The sequence below is a fragment of the Colossoma macropomum genome, unplaced genomic scaffold, assembly GCF_904425465.1.
Source record: "Colossoma macropomum unplaced genomic scaffold, Colossoma_macropomum, whole genome shotgun sequence".
In the NCBI taxonomy this organism is placed as follows: domain Eukaryota; kingdom Metazoa; phylum Chordata; class Actinopteri; order Characiformes; family Serrasalmidae; genus Colossoma; species Colossoma macropomum.
Genome location: NW_023494785.1, coordinates 31,471,438 through 31,483,324, shown reverse-complemented (window position 1 = coordinate 31,483,324; position 11,887 = coordinate 31,471,438). Strand labels below are relative to the sequence as shown.

Sequence of the window (11,887 nt, the reverse complement as noted above, 5' to 3'; positions counted from 1 at the left end):
TTCACATTTGTAGGCCCCATGGCCTCAATGTTCTTCTATATTGTTTTGTATTTCTTGGTCTACATGTAGAAGCTATTGGTGCTGTTAGCACTCATGTGGCCTTTGCTGCTTCCTAAGAGAGCGGTGCTTTGCTTTCACTACCTCAGTTATATTTATGCCAACTAGTAAGACTGAGAGGGAAGCCTCCACTTTTAGAAATGATTTTAAACCTGACACTGGAACATAATCATGTCTGTTTCATTTGCCCTCAAGTTTTTTTGGTATCGGCTCTCTAAAAGCTGTAATTCTTGGTAACAGCATTGTTCCATAAGATGCTGAATCGTTGAATATTTTGAGTTTATCCCATCTTGGTCAGAGAAGGGTGATGTTCTACAATTGTATGTATTAGTTTGGACACCCACAGTCAAATGACATGTTTAGTTTTTAAGTGAAAATAAGTCAACACACCCTCTACAATACTTATTTTTTTCTGCAATTTTTAGTGCACAATTCCCCGAATATATAACCCCAATTCCAAAACAGTTGGGATGCAGTGTAAAATGTAAATAAATGTAAATAAAAACAGAATGCAATGATTTGCAAATCTCATAGACCCATATTTTATTCACAATAGAACATAGAACACATATCTGATGTTGAAAGTGAGACATTTTACCATTTCATGAAAAATATTAACTCTTTTAGAACTTGATGGCAGCAACACATCTCAAAAAATTTGGGACAGGGTGCAGCATCCCCTCTTCTTTTAACAACAGTCTGTAAATGTATGGGAAACGAGAAGACCAACTGCTGGAGTTTTGGGAGAGGAATGTTGGCCCATTCTTGTCTGATGCAGGATTCTAGCTGCTCAGCAGTCCTGGGTCTTCTTTGCTAGATTTTTCGTTTCATGATCCACCAAATGTTTCCTATTGGTGAAAGGTCTGAACTGCAGGCAGGCCAGTTAAGAACCAGGACTCTTCTTCTGCGTAGCCATGCTGTTGTGATGGATGCAGTATGTGGTTTGACACTGTCTTGCTGAAATATGCAAGGCCTTCCCTGAAAAGACACTGTCTGGATGGCAGCATATGTTGCCAAAACCTGTATATTTCATTCAGCATTAATGGTGCCTTCACAGATGTGCAAGACACCCATGCCATGTGTACTAATGATCCCCCATACCATCATGGATGCTGGCTTTTGAATTGTGTGCTAATAACAAGCTTGGAGGTCTTTACTCTGGAGGATGCAGTGGGCATCATTTCCAAAAAGAATTTCAAATTTTGATTCATTGGACCACAGGACACTTTTCCACCTCGCCTCAGTCCATCTTAAATGAGCTTGGGCCCAGAGAAGGAGGCGACGTTTCTGGATCCTGTTTATATATGTTTTCTTCTTTGCATGATACAGGTTTAACTTACATTTGTGGACTGCACTGCGAACTGTGTTCACAGACAATGATTTCTGGAAGTGTTCCTGCAGTGATTTCCAGTACCGAATCACGCCTGTTTTCAATGCAGTGCTGTCTGAGGGCCCGAAGATCACGAACATCCAATATTGACCGTCGGCCTTGTCCCTTGCATACAGGGATTTCTCCAGATTCTCTGAATCTTTGATGGTGTTATGTACTGTAGATGGTGGGATATCCAAAGTCTTTACAATTTTAAATTGCGGAACATTTTTCTGAAATTGTTCCATAATTTTTAGATGCAGTTTTTCGCAGATTGGTGAACCTCTGCCTATCTTTGCTTCTGAGAGACTCTGCCTTTCTAAAATGCTCTTTCCATATCCAGTCATGTGGGTTAGTTGCAAGTTGCTCCTCCAGCTGTTTTTTATTAGTACCACTTACTTTTTGATCCTTTTGTTGCCCCTGTCCCAACTTTTTTGAGATGTGTTGTTGTTCACATCAAGTTAATGTTTTTCATGAAATGGTAAAATGTCTCACTTTCAACATGAGTAATCGTTTGTGTTGAAATGAAACAAACTGGATGCTCCAGGATCAAACATCTTTAATGTGTAGATGTGTTTTGAAATGGATTTGCAAAAATGGTGTTCAATGCCTGCTTTTACATAAGGGGGGTGAAGTTTAATGTTTGTCATTTTTCTCCGCTCTTTGGTCTTTTCCTAGCTTTCACTAGCTTTTGCTTCTTCAATAAGTTGATGACACATCACAGTACGTTTCCCCAAAACTTTAATCACTGTATGTGGTTGGCAACAGCTTATGTACATCCAAAGAGAGTGGTCTCACATCCATTCACTTAATTAAATGAGAAATAAAAACAAAACTACCTCAACATCTTATGACCCAGCTTTGTGCCTTGTAACTTATAAAGAAGCCTTTTTCCAATGAAAGAGGTGGTTCTTTGTCCCAGACAGTGTCTCTCTTAACTAACCTCATACATGTGCACCACATTCTCTTTTAAAACATTTGCCGTTGAGTCTGCGCAACCAGAAGAAAGTATTCCAGGAGAGCAGTGGTGTTACAGTTGATTTTATCTCCAGACTGCAGCCAGAAAGCCGTTAGGAAGCTGCGCGATACAGAGATGTGATGGGACCGTTTGGATGCTATAGGCTCTCCGTTGAATATACACTATCAAAGAGATGCAGCATGTCCATTGCACACCTGTCCGAAGCAGAGGCTACTTCAAATCCAGCCTCTGAAGTTCGCAGGTTTGATTAATCTGTTTTCCACACAGATGCTCTTTAACAACAGATCTCTTTAACAACCTTTAACCACTCATGCTCAATCTTTCGCTGCCCGTCTCACAAAGACTATTTTTTATATACATACACAAATGCAGTCTTATCCTCCCTTGTATGAAACACAGTGGATTTGCAGTCCACAGACCAGGCTGTATCTATCAGGTCTGTTCTGTCTCCGTGGCGACAGTCTCAGTCATCAGCGCTCTCCAGGATGCTCTGGCTCAGGGCCAGGTCCCAGTAGTGCTCCGTGCCATGCTTCTTAAAATGCTCCCGTGCCATGTTCTCCGTAGGACACTGCTTGAACTTCATGTCCCCAAAACTGCGCTCTTTAGCTGTACCCTGAGAGAGAATGATCAGGAGAGAGGGAGGAGAAGACAAAGAGGTAATGGGTAAGTAAAGAACAGAAAAAAATCTCTCTCTCTCTTAATATATATATACACACACACACACACACACACACTATAGCGATACCACCCTAACTTTGCACAAGGAGGAAAATAAAATGAACAAGCATTGATGCCAAAATGTCTAAATGATCCATCAACACTAAAAACCAGCCAGTACAGTAAACTGTCTGTAATAATAATTTGCTATACACACACGCATAATTATGCACTAGCCCAGATGCTTACCTCCCAAACCAGTGTGCACTTGTTGTGCTTCTTTGATCCCTCTTCGTCTGAACCATCAGGGTCTGACAGGAAATTAAGGAGTCAAAAGTTAAGAAGTTAACTCCTGAAGGCTAAATCTCTTTAACCTGACAGCAGCTTACAAAGAAGATACTAGTGAATCATTTCAGGTATTTATTCAAAGAAGAACAAATTAGGAAGAATAAAGATAGGTAAGCTACTAAATATGACATTTTACATCCCTCCTCCCATTTCGCATCTCTCACCTTCTCTCTTTGAACTGGGCTCGTCCCATTTGATCCTGTTCAGCATCAGCCTCTTAAACTTCTTTTGGGATTTGGGTCCTGTAAGAGGAAATATAATTTCAGTGCACAAAGTCAAGAAAACCATCTGTGCTGAATGTGGATTAATTTCACTGTGGTCACGCTGAACATTGCTATTCAAAAACAGAACTAGTATCTTATTTCTGTGCTTGACCCGTCCTTGTTTCTCTTTTTCTCTCACCTCCCTCCACCACTACGATGTTGACATCTTTGTGCAGCACCACGGTGCCTGTGAGGTAGAGCTCGCGTGCATTGGCCTCCACTTTGAACTTCTTGGCTGGATTATACAGATTTCGGATCCTGCCGGCAGGGTGGGAAAGATCATGACAGAAAGAAAAAGAGCAGATTAATTGTGGCGCACAGGACTGCACATTCGAGGTAAGTGTGCCTCGTTCAACTTGACTTCTCATAGAATCTCATCCGCAAAGGGCCAGTGTGGCTGCAGGTTTTCATTCCAAACAAGCAAGAGCACAACTGATTTCACTGGTTTAATCAATTGGTCTCAGTTTTCAAATAATTAATCATGTGATCTCCTGCTTTGTAGGAATGAAAATCTGCAGCAACACCAGCCCTGGAACAGGAAGAGATTATTGTCCACTGTCTCTATTGCAGGTTTCCTCCCAACATACTGTTAGAAAAAGCTTTCAGCATTTGACAGTGTTGAACAAGTGTCCCCAATGTTCAGATGAGTTATGAACAAAATTATGAAGATATAATTCCTTATGGTTTCCCACAGACATCTATAGCTACTTCTTGCCAAGGGGCGATATAACCTATAATCCTGATTTTATTTATTAATAAAATATCATGCTAATTACTTTTGGATATTGCCCAGAACTAGCAAGCATATCTACGTATTCAGAGCACAGGCAAACAGAATATCACATCAGCACATACTAATCAAATCACAATGCTGAATTGTGGAAGCATGTTTGAACAATTATCTGCTGGTACCAATAGGAACTATTTATAGGAAGGCCTTCCTCCGTGTATGGACACATTACCTATAGACAGCAATGTGGACTCCCTGACTCAGATCCTCCCTCAGCTTCTTTACTTTCTTCTCCTTCCTCTGTTCTGCTGTGAGCTTACGCGCTGCGTTCGCCTCTTCATGGGCCCTGCATAGCCACAAGAAAAATACAAGCCATTAGTGCTTACTTCTGTCTGTGACTGATGACTAATGCAGTGTTTGAGTGAGTACAGTTATGCGACACGTTCCACGCTGGAAGTGCGCGAGAGCTCACTTTTGTCTCTTGGCCATCTGTGCTCGGACGTGGGCCTCCACCTTCGTAGGATCCTGCACCGCCTCCGTCCCCAGCACACGCATCAGATTAGAGATGCGCACTGCACAGACAGACAGACAGACAGACAGACAGACACACACACACACACACAAAAATCATGACACTGGCTCACTGATTCTTATGCCTGCTTAAAAACAAAAATAACTTCTAACAAAACAGATTTTGTCCCCCACTCTCCACCATATACTCTCATTTGACCAACAATATTGGTCCAAATAAGAAGGTATACAAAAGTAACGCAGGACAGTTCACAATTTCACACATGTTGGAGTAGTTCAATGTCTTTGTCTATAACAGGACCAGCTCCTCTCCAAATTAAAAACAGCAAACCAGACCTCCGATCAGATTAAAGCCCGCTATAGATTGCACGATACAAACAGTATACCTTTACTGTACATCGCACTGCACAAGATCTTGCAAACGAAAATACCATGCCATCCTGTGCAAATTCAGTTATGCGACAGGTCAAATTACACAACAAAGATTTTCTGATGGCAGATCTACAGTCCAAGAAAATGACAACATTCTGTATGCACCTCCTTTTTTTGCCAAACATCAGAGCCACACAACCAAGATTCAAGCTCCCTGCATAACATTTTGCACTCCTTAAAGTTTATCATAGGCTGTCTTTGGTCACAAAGGCACTAAATCATCCACTATGAAAAGTCATTAAATGTTAAGAAGCATCAATTTTAACTCACAATCAAAGAATTCTTTAATCATTTGTGATTTTATCTGTAACAGCATGATTGCCACAAAAATTGTACATCGTACCTGCCTTAAGAATAAAAAGGCATCCTGGAATTCTTTGGACCTTATTGCCCATTAAAGTAGTGCTACTCAGGGTTATCTGCCAAAATGTCAGCGGTCCCAATCAAACATCAGGTAAGTACTTAAAAGGACTCATGACTTCACCAGCAGAAACTGAATAAACTGCATCACTGTGGCTGTTTGATTTCTCCACTCTGTTCTGCAAACCACTCTACCTTTGGGTTCTGGTGGCGGCATGAGACCAAGTCGGACCTTCTCTTGAACCTCTTTCTGCCCCTCTCGACGCGTCTGCCGCCGCAGCTTCTTCTGCTCCTTCTTTGTCAGATACACACCCAGCGTCACTGGTTGGTCTGGGTCCACTGAGACAGAAAGCCAGAGAGCAACAGAACAGTCAACCAGTAAAATATGGACAATGAACTGTCAGCACTACCAGCCATACTAAAAAGCAACTGAGATAATCCTAGATGTACTAAAGCAGGGTTTCAAACCCCACCAGGACTGCGGTACTGCTCAGTTAAGTGATGAAATTTAATGGATGAATGGCTTGGTAATTAAGACAAAATCAATCAATCAGTGGTCTGCAGACTCTATTAGAGACTGCATTAAAATACCTGGAGGGGCCATTTGGGCTGGATGCTCCACCAAATTAGTGACCCCATGGAACTCCAAACCATCAAATACTGTCTCGGCAGAACTATAAATAGAAGAGACAGTTTCAGCGTAATGGAAAGGACTGTCAGGACTTTACTGCTACTATAACACAAAAGCAATATTTTTTCCTTTTTCTGGCAATCAAAATGGAGCTGCTTTGCTGCAGCAGTTAGTAAGGGGCTGCTTTAGCAGTGGCAGGTTGCTTACAGCTCTACGTTGGAGGGCAGGATGTAGGAATCCCACCACTCGATCGAAGGCACCTCTCCCTCCCCAAGCTCCTTCTTGGGGGCGATCAAAGCCAGCTTGGTTGAGGCCTGGATCCCAGTTTTCTTAGCAGCCTGTGCAATTTCCATCTGCAGCCTCTCCAGCTGAGTCTGAGAGAGAAAGACAGAGACAGAGAGAGAGAGCGTGAGAGACGCACACTTTGTGTATGATTTGCCTGATCCAAAAAAAAAACCAAAAAACATCATATATGTTCAAAAAAATCTGGTCTTGTCTATTCCCAGTACAGTCTATAAGCGGGCGTAAAAATGGGGGCTGTGCCTATCAGTCCAACCCACCTTTGTGCGTATCCTCTGGGCTATTTTCTCAAAGCGACCTTTCTCATGGAACTTAAAGCCCTTCCTAGGTCTCTGTGGTGGTGCTACAGACATCCGAGGGTCAAAGTAGGAGGTGGATTCAAGATCATCAGTAGGCTTCTCCTTCAGCTGCTGCCTAAACTGCTCTCTCTTCACTGCCCTAATATTAGCTAGCAAGGAAGAGGAATAAGAAAAAGAGAAGGTTGGTAAAGGTAGGACAGAAAGGAAGGCTAAAAGTCTTTCAGTATCTTTCATTTTGTGTTACCTTTGAGAGTGGGCATACGGTGTGTGAGTTCCACTTCCTTGCCACTGGCATCAACAGTTCTTCCAAGCTCGTCCAGAATGAGGGGTGTTGGCTTCGTGATCTCACGAGCCTCAACTTTACTATAAAAACACAAACACAGAGAACTATAACAACAGCTGAATTCTTACAGTTTGATGAGACTATGTAAGAAAATGCAGATTTGATCTCATGTACACACATCTCTGTGTGTATTTTTCACTCCATCAAACACTCTTTCTTACGGTGGTGCAATCCCCATGGCGTGTAGGTTGGCTAGCGCTACAAGGTTGTGTGGTCCCGTGTTGCTCAAAGTCCCCAGGATGCCAGGCTTCATGGCTAGGGTGGACTGGATCTTAGCCTGGAGCTCAGCCGCCTTGCGGGCCTTCTCAATGGCATCATTCATGAAGCTAGCAGCCTGGGAGGGGGCGATGGACTGAGGCGTTCCCACTGAAGGAGCACCCAGGCTGGGTAGAATGGGACGTGAGGCAGGGGTCTCTGGCTGGGGTGGAGCCAGCGGCAGTCTAGGCTGGGAAAGGGAGAGAGGAGAGACACTAATCACGTTTGACTTCTTAATATCAAGACTAACACTTCGATGGACAAGACAGGTTTGGGATACATATTACATAAGAGTGCCATGAACCAATTATGTCTCCTACCTGAGGGACAGAAACTGGAGCTACAAAACTGAGCTGCTTTTTCCTCTCCTCAATCTGCCGCGTGGCTGCTTCCATCATCTGCTTTATCTGTGGACAAAACCAAGCTCACTTAGCAAAAACGTAAAGAGGCAGCTGCACTACTTTAATCAATGTTTCTTAAACCAATCATACAATGCAGAAGCAAAGTACAGCTCTCCAAGTAGTTTTCAGATAACTAATGCTTTTTCTGTATTCAACATGCATTACCTGCATCTTGGTGAGCATTCCAGGGCTCTCTGTAGGAGGTCCAGGTAGGACTTCTGGCTCCTCAACCTCCTCAAAGCGAGGCACCCTCTTCTTTTTTGCTGCAACTTCACCACTCTCTGCATCCTTGCCCCCTTCCACTTCATCACCAAATACATCCTACAAAGAGAGAAAAAGCATGTTTCATTTAAGGGCCAGATAATAAATGTCCAGTAATAACTGCAATGTGAAGACTGCACTAACTTAGTTTAACTTGAGCTGACCATGATTTAAGCAGAGCACAATTAATTTTCCACAGTTGTAAGCATCCACAATCATATGCTAACATCATATACAAAATAAGAACTGGGTATGCTGAGGAAAATGTATTAAAATTAAAGAAAGCAGAAAGCACACTGGGACACATCATTGGTCTTACAAAAAAGGGGCTAACTCTTGACATGTTATAACAGCCTTAGAGGGTAGATGTGAGTAGTGTTTGTTCATTTGAGTTTGAGCTGTTTCTGGCATCAGTTGGGGAACCAAGTATCAGCAGCTAGGACTACTTTAGGCTTAAGTATATCGTATCATACTTCAAGAATGCATTGTTATGGGTGTGACTAAGAAGGAAGAGGTGGCCCAACTGTAACTAGGCCATCTACAATAGCTGCCATTAACTACAACCAACAGCTTAAACCATTTCTTAGTTCTCAATGTTACCTTGACAGACTAACATGTCGGCACATCACCCACTGAGGAGAAAAGGTCACCACCATCTACTGTTGCGCTAGTTCGCTCTGGTGTTAGGGTTAGTTCATTAGCTTAACTGAATGGAGCCCTGATTACTCAAGCCTTTTCTAACACAAGAATGTACTGTGTTAACGCAAAAATTCAAATGCGTCTCTTTTGCTGGAAATCTTTTCTTTGTGCTGTATGTTTTTAGCCTGCCGGTACCAATGCACCTGTGTAACCTTTTTGTGTACTAGGACTAAAAACATTAATATACATCAATATCAGCCAAAGCTAAAATTAAATCCCCATGGTTAAACGAATATGTTTTTTTGATACAAAAAAAACTGAATGTACATCTCTAAGAAGCAAGTCTATCCAACCACCTGACACAGTCAGAGAAGTGTTTGCCTTGGCTTTCTGAATACATTTTGGGTAATTTGATTATTTTCCATAATGATTTATTCAACATCATTACCACAAACTACCAAAAATAAAACAGTTTTATAAACAACACCCATATCAACTTATATAGTCTGGGTATATCAGACCTTCAGCTCTCTCTTGCGGTTCTTCTCTCCTGTACCCTTGTTGCCTCGAGAGTTCTTACTCTCCTCCAGGGCCTCAAAGAGTCGCTCCACAAAGCCACTTGCAGAATCATCGAGAAACGGTCTCAGCTGATCTGAGAGAGGGTGAGAGGGGGACATTTCACTGTTAAATGAGATGTTTATCTTGTTGACCACAGATGACATCTCTTAATGCAGGGATGCCCAATCCTGGTCCCGGAGTTCAACTACTCTGGGGATCCAAAACACCTGGCTCTGAAGGATGCCTCTAAAGGCCTTCATTACTTGGATCAGCTGTGCTAGACTAGGGTTGGAGCTAAACTCTGAAAGATGGTAGCCATTCAGGACCAGCTCTGAACACTCCTCATTTAAGGCATCTACAGACCAGAGCTACAAACTGACAGTAAACCAGTTTACATGGAAACATAGTCACACACAAATAAGCCCCCTTTCACGCATGTGCTTTGACTTGAAATTGAACAGTAAATAAAATGTTTAGTTTAGTGCAGAGCTGAAATTAAAGTTGATACAGCTGACAAAGCAATTTACCTCCATGTGACCTGGAACAATACCTGGGAAATCACTGGAAGGGTTAATGTATGAAAAGACATTGAATAATATCTCTTTTTCTTTTCTAATACTGTTACCTGTACTGAAACATTTAGCAGGCGCTCTTATCTTCACACTGACATACTACCCCACAGGAAAAAAATACACAACTAATCTCACATCACACCATGTGAGAGTGTGATATTTTAGACTAGATTTTTTTCCAGACTGGATCAGATTTATCTTTGTTTTCCCTCGAAATCCCATATAACATTTTCTTCGGTTATCAGCCTGGTACACCTGGTATTGGATCATTGCCATCTCTACATAATACACATACAAGTTCATATATTTCCTACCTGTTGTCTTTCTTTTGTCCAGCCCCTTCCCTACACAGTGCAGAGCTGCAGTGACCACAGTCGGTTCTGAGAAGCCAAGCACCTTTTTTACCGTCCGCTCCACCCAAGGCCGCAGCTCCTCAACCTCCCGCTTGGGCAGCGACATGCTGGGAAGAGCTCTCTTAAACACATCACACAGAGAACACTGTTAATCTAGGCTTCCTCTCTACACACTCAGCTTATGGTCAACACAGAGACACTGTTAACATGTACTGTTACAAAATAGCAAAGATTGCCAAGCTGGTAAAGCTTTAATTTCTCCATGTCTTTACACTCACAGCCCAGCCCTCTGAAACAGAGGTGTCCACTCTTATCTGCAAAGGTCGGTGTGGCTGCAGGTTTTCACTGCAACAAAATAAGAGCACACTTGATCAGTAGTTTGAAGACTGAGACTGACTGGTTAAATGTGTGCTCTTTTTTTAAACGAAACCCTGCGTTTATACCGGCCCTTTGCAGACAAAGCTGGACATCCCTGCTCTAAACATACACCTTCACAAACAACTCAGGATCAACCAACATCAACTGAACAGATCAGATCACAATATCAGCCCACCTGATCAGAGCGGTCAGGTGTGTGTTCGGGTAGGAGCTGTTTATAGAAAACAGATCTCCTGGGACGTTTGGTCACTTTAAGATGTAGGAGTCCGAAGCTCAGAGAAGAAATGTTTCTAAATGCGCGGCGAGCTCTGGTCGGTCAGCCGCTCCCCGCAGCGCTGCGGACTTTTACTGTTCGCAGTATTTGGGGGGGATGTTTATTGTGGGGAATTGACTGATCCACGGCAACCAACATGATTGTGTTTGAACTGCTGTTGCCTGCCTTCCTTTCTGGATTAACACAAAATCCAAACCCCTGTCCTTTATTAACCCCATTACCTCTCTCTGATAGCTAATGGGGCTTTATATTACAAAAATACGTAAAACTATGAAAACAATGAAGACGTAAAGTGTGCTGTAACCCCACATCAGCAGTGCTATCAACACATAACCTAAGCGTTACCCTACATTTAAGTCCACGGATGGCTAAATCTCTAACATACTAATCTTTCTATTAGTTTTAAAGTAACGACAGAGTTTTTGATCTAAAAACCAGCCCATCATTATCATTATAATTTACCTGAGCCGTTTGTAACAGGCCAGCAAACACTCACACTGTCTCTTAGCTAACATGCTAACAAAGGTATTTAACCTACATTCTACTCGTTAATACTGTTATTATGGTCGCTGTGCTCATTGTTCCTCGTAGTAATGTCGGTTTCGGGTGTTTTAGCTGTGTCTAACCGCTCTGAGCAGAAATGGCTCGTTAGCCCGACATTAGCCAACAGCGCTCCACGCCACACACCAACAGCGCAGCTCTTCACAGACTTCACCTCACTTACCAGCTAGGTTTTCTTATGTTTCGACGCCAAATCAAATCCGTTCTTGTAATACTGAACACTTGTCGATGAAAAACACTGTTGACGAACGCAGCTTGTTAAAAACGAGAAGAATTTCACCAACTTTCTTGTTGCCGCTTCGTACAGAAAACGTTGAAATGAGTCGGAAGCTGAGA

The 11,887-nt window shown here is 42.5% G+C and overlaps 1 protein-coding gene across 1 annotated transcript; it reads right to left on the bottom strand.

The window, feature by feature from the left end:
• Nucleotides 1-2,149: 2,149 nt before the first annotated feature.
• prpf3 (PRP3 pre-mRNA processing factor 3 homolog (yeast)) lies at nt 2,150-11,887 on the bottom strand. Its single transcript, XM_036590607.1, has 17 exons — nt 11,715-11,887; nt 10,300-10,459; nt 9,377-9,507; nt 8,121-8,276; nt 7,875-7,961; nt 7,461-7,744; nt 7,201-7,319; nt 6,918-7,105; nt 6,565-6,731; nt 6,318-6,400; nt 5,922-6,065; nt 4,876-4,975; nt 4,636-4,749; nt 3,813-3,931; nt 3,575-3,652; nt 3,312-3,373; nt 2,150-3,018 (listed from the first exon to the last, which is right to left on the bottom strand). The coding sequence occupies exons 2-17, from the start codon at nt 10,442-10,444 to the stop codon at nt 2,869-2,871; spliced, it is 2,127 nt and encodes a 708-aa protein (XP_036446500.1). The 5' UTR covers nt 10,445-10,459; nt 11,715-11,887; the 3' UTR covers nt 2,150-2,868.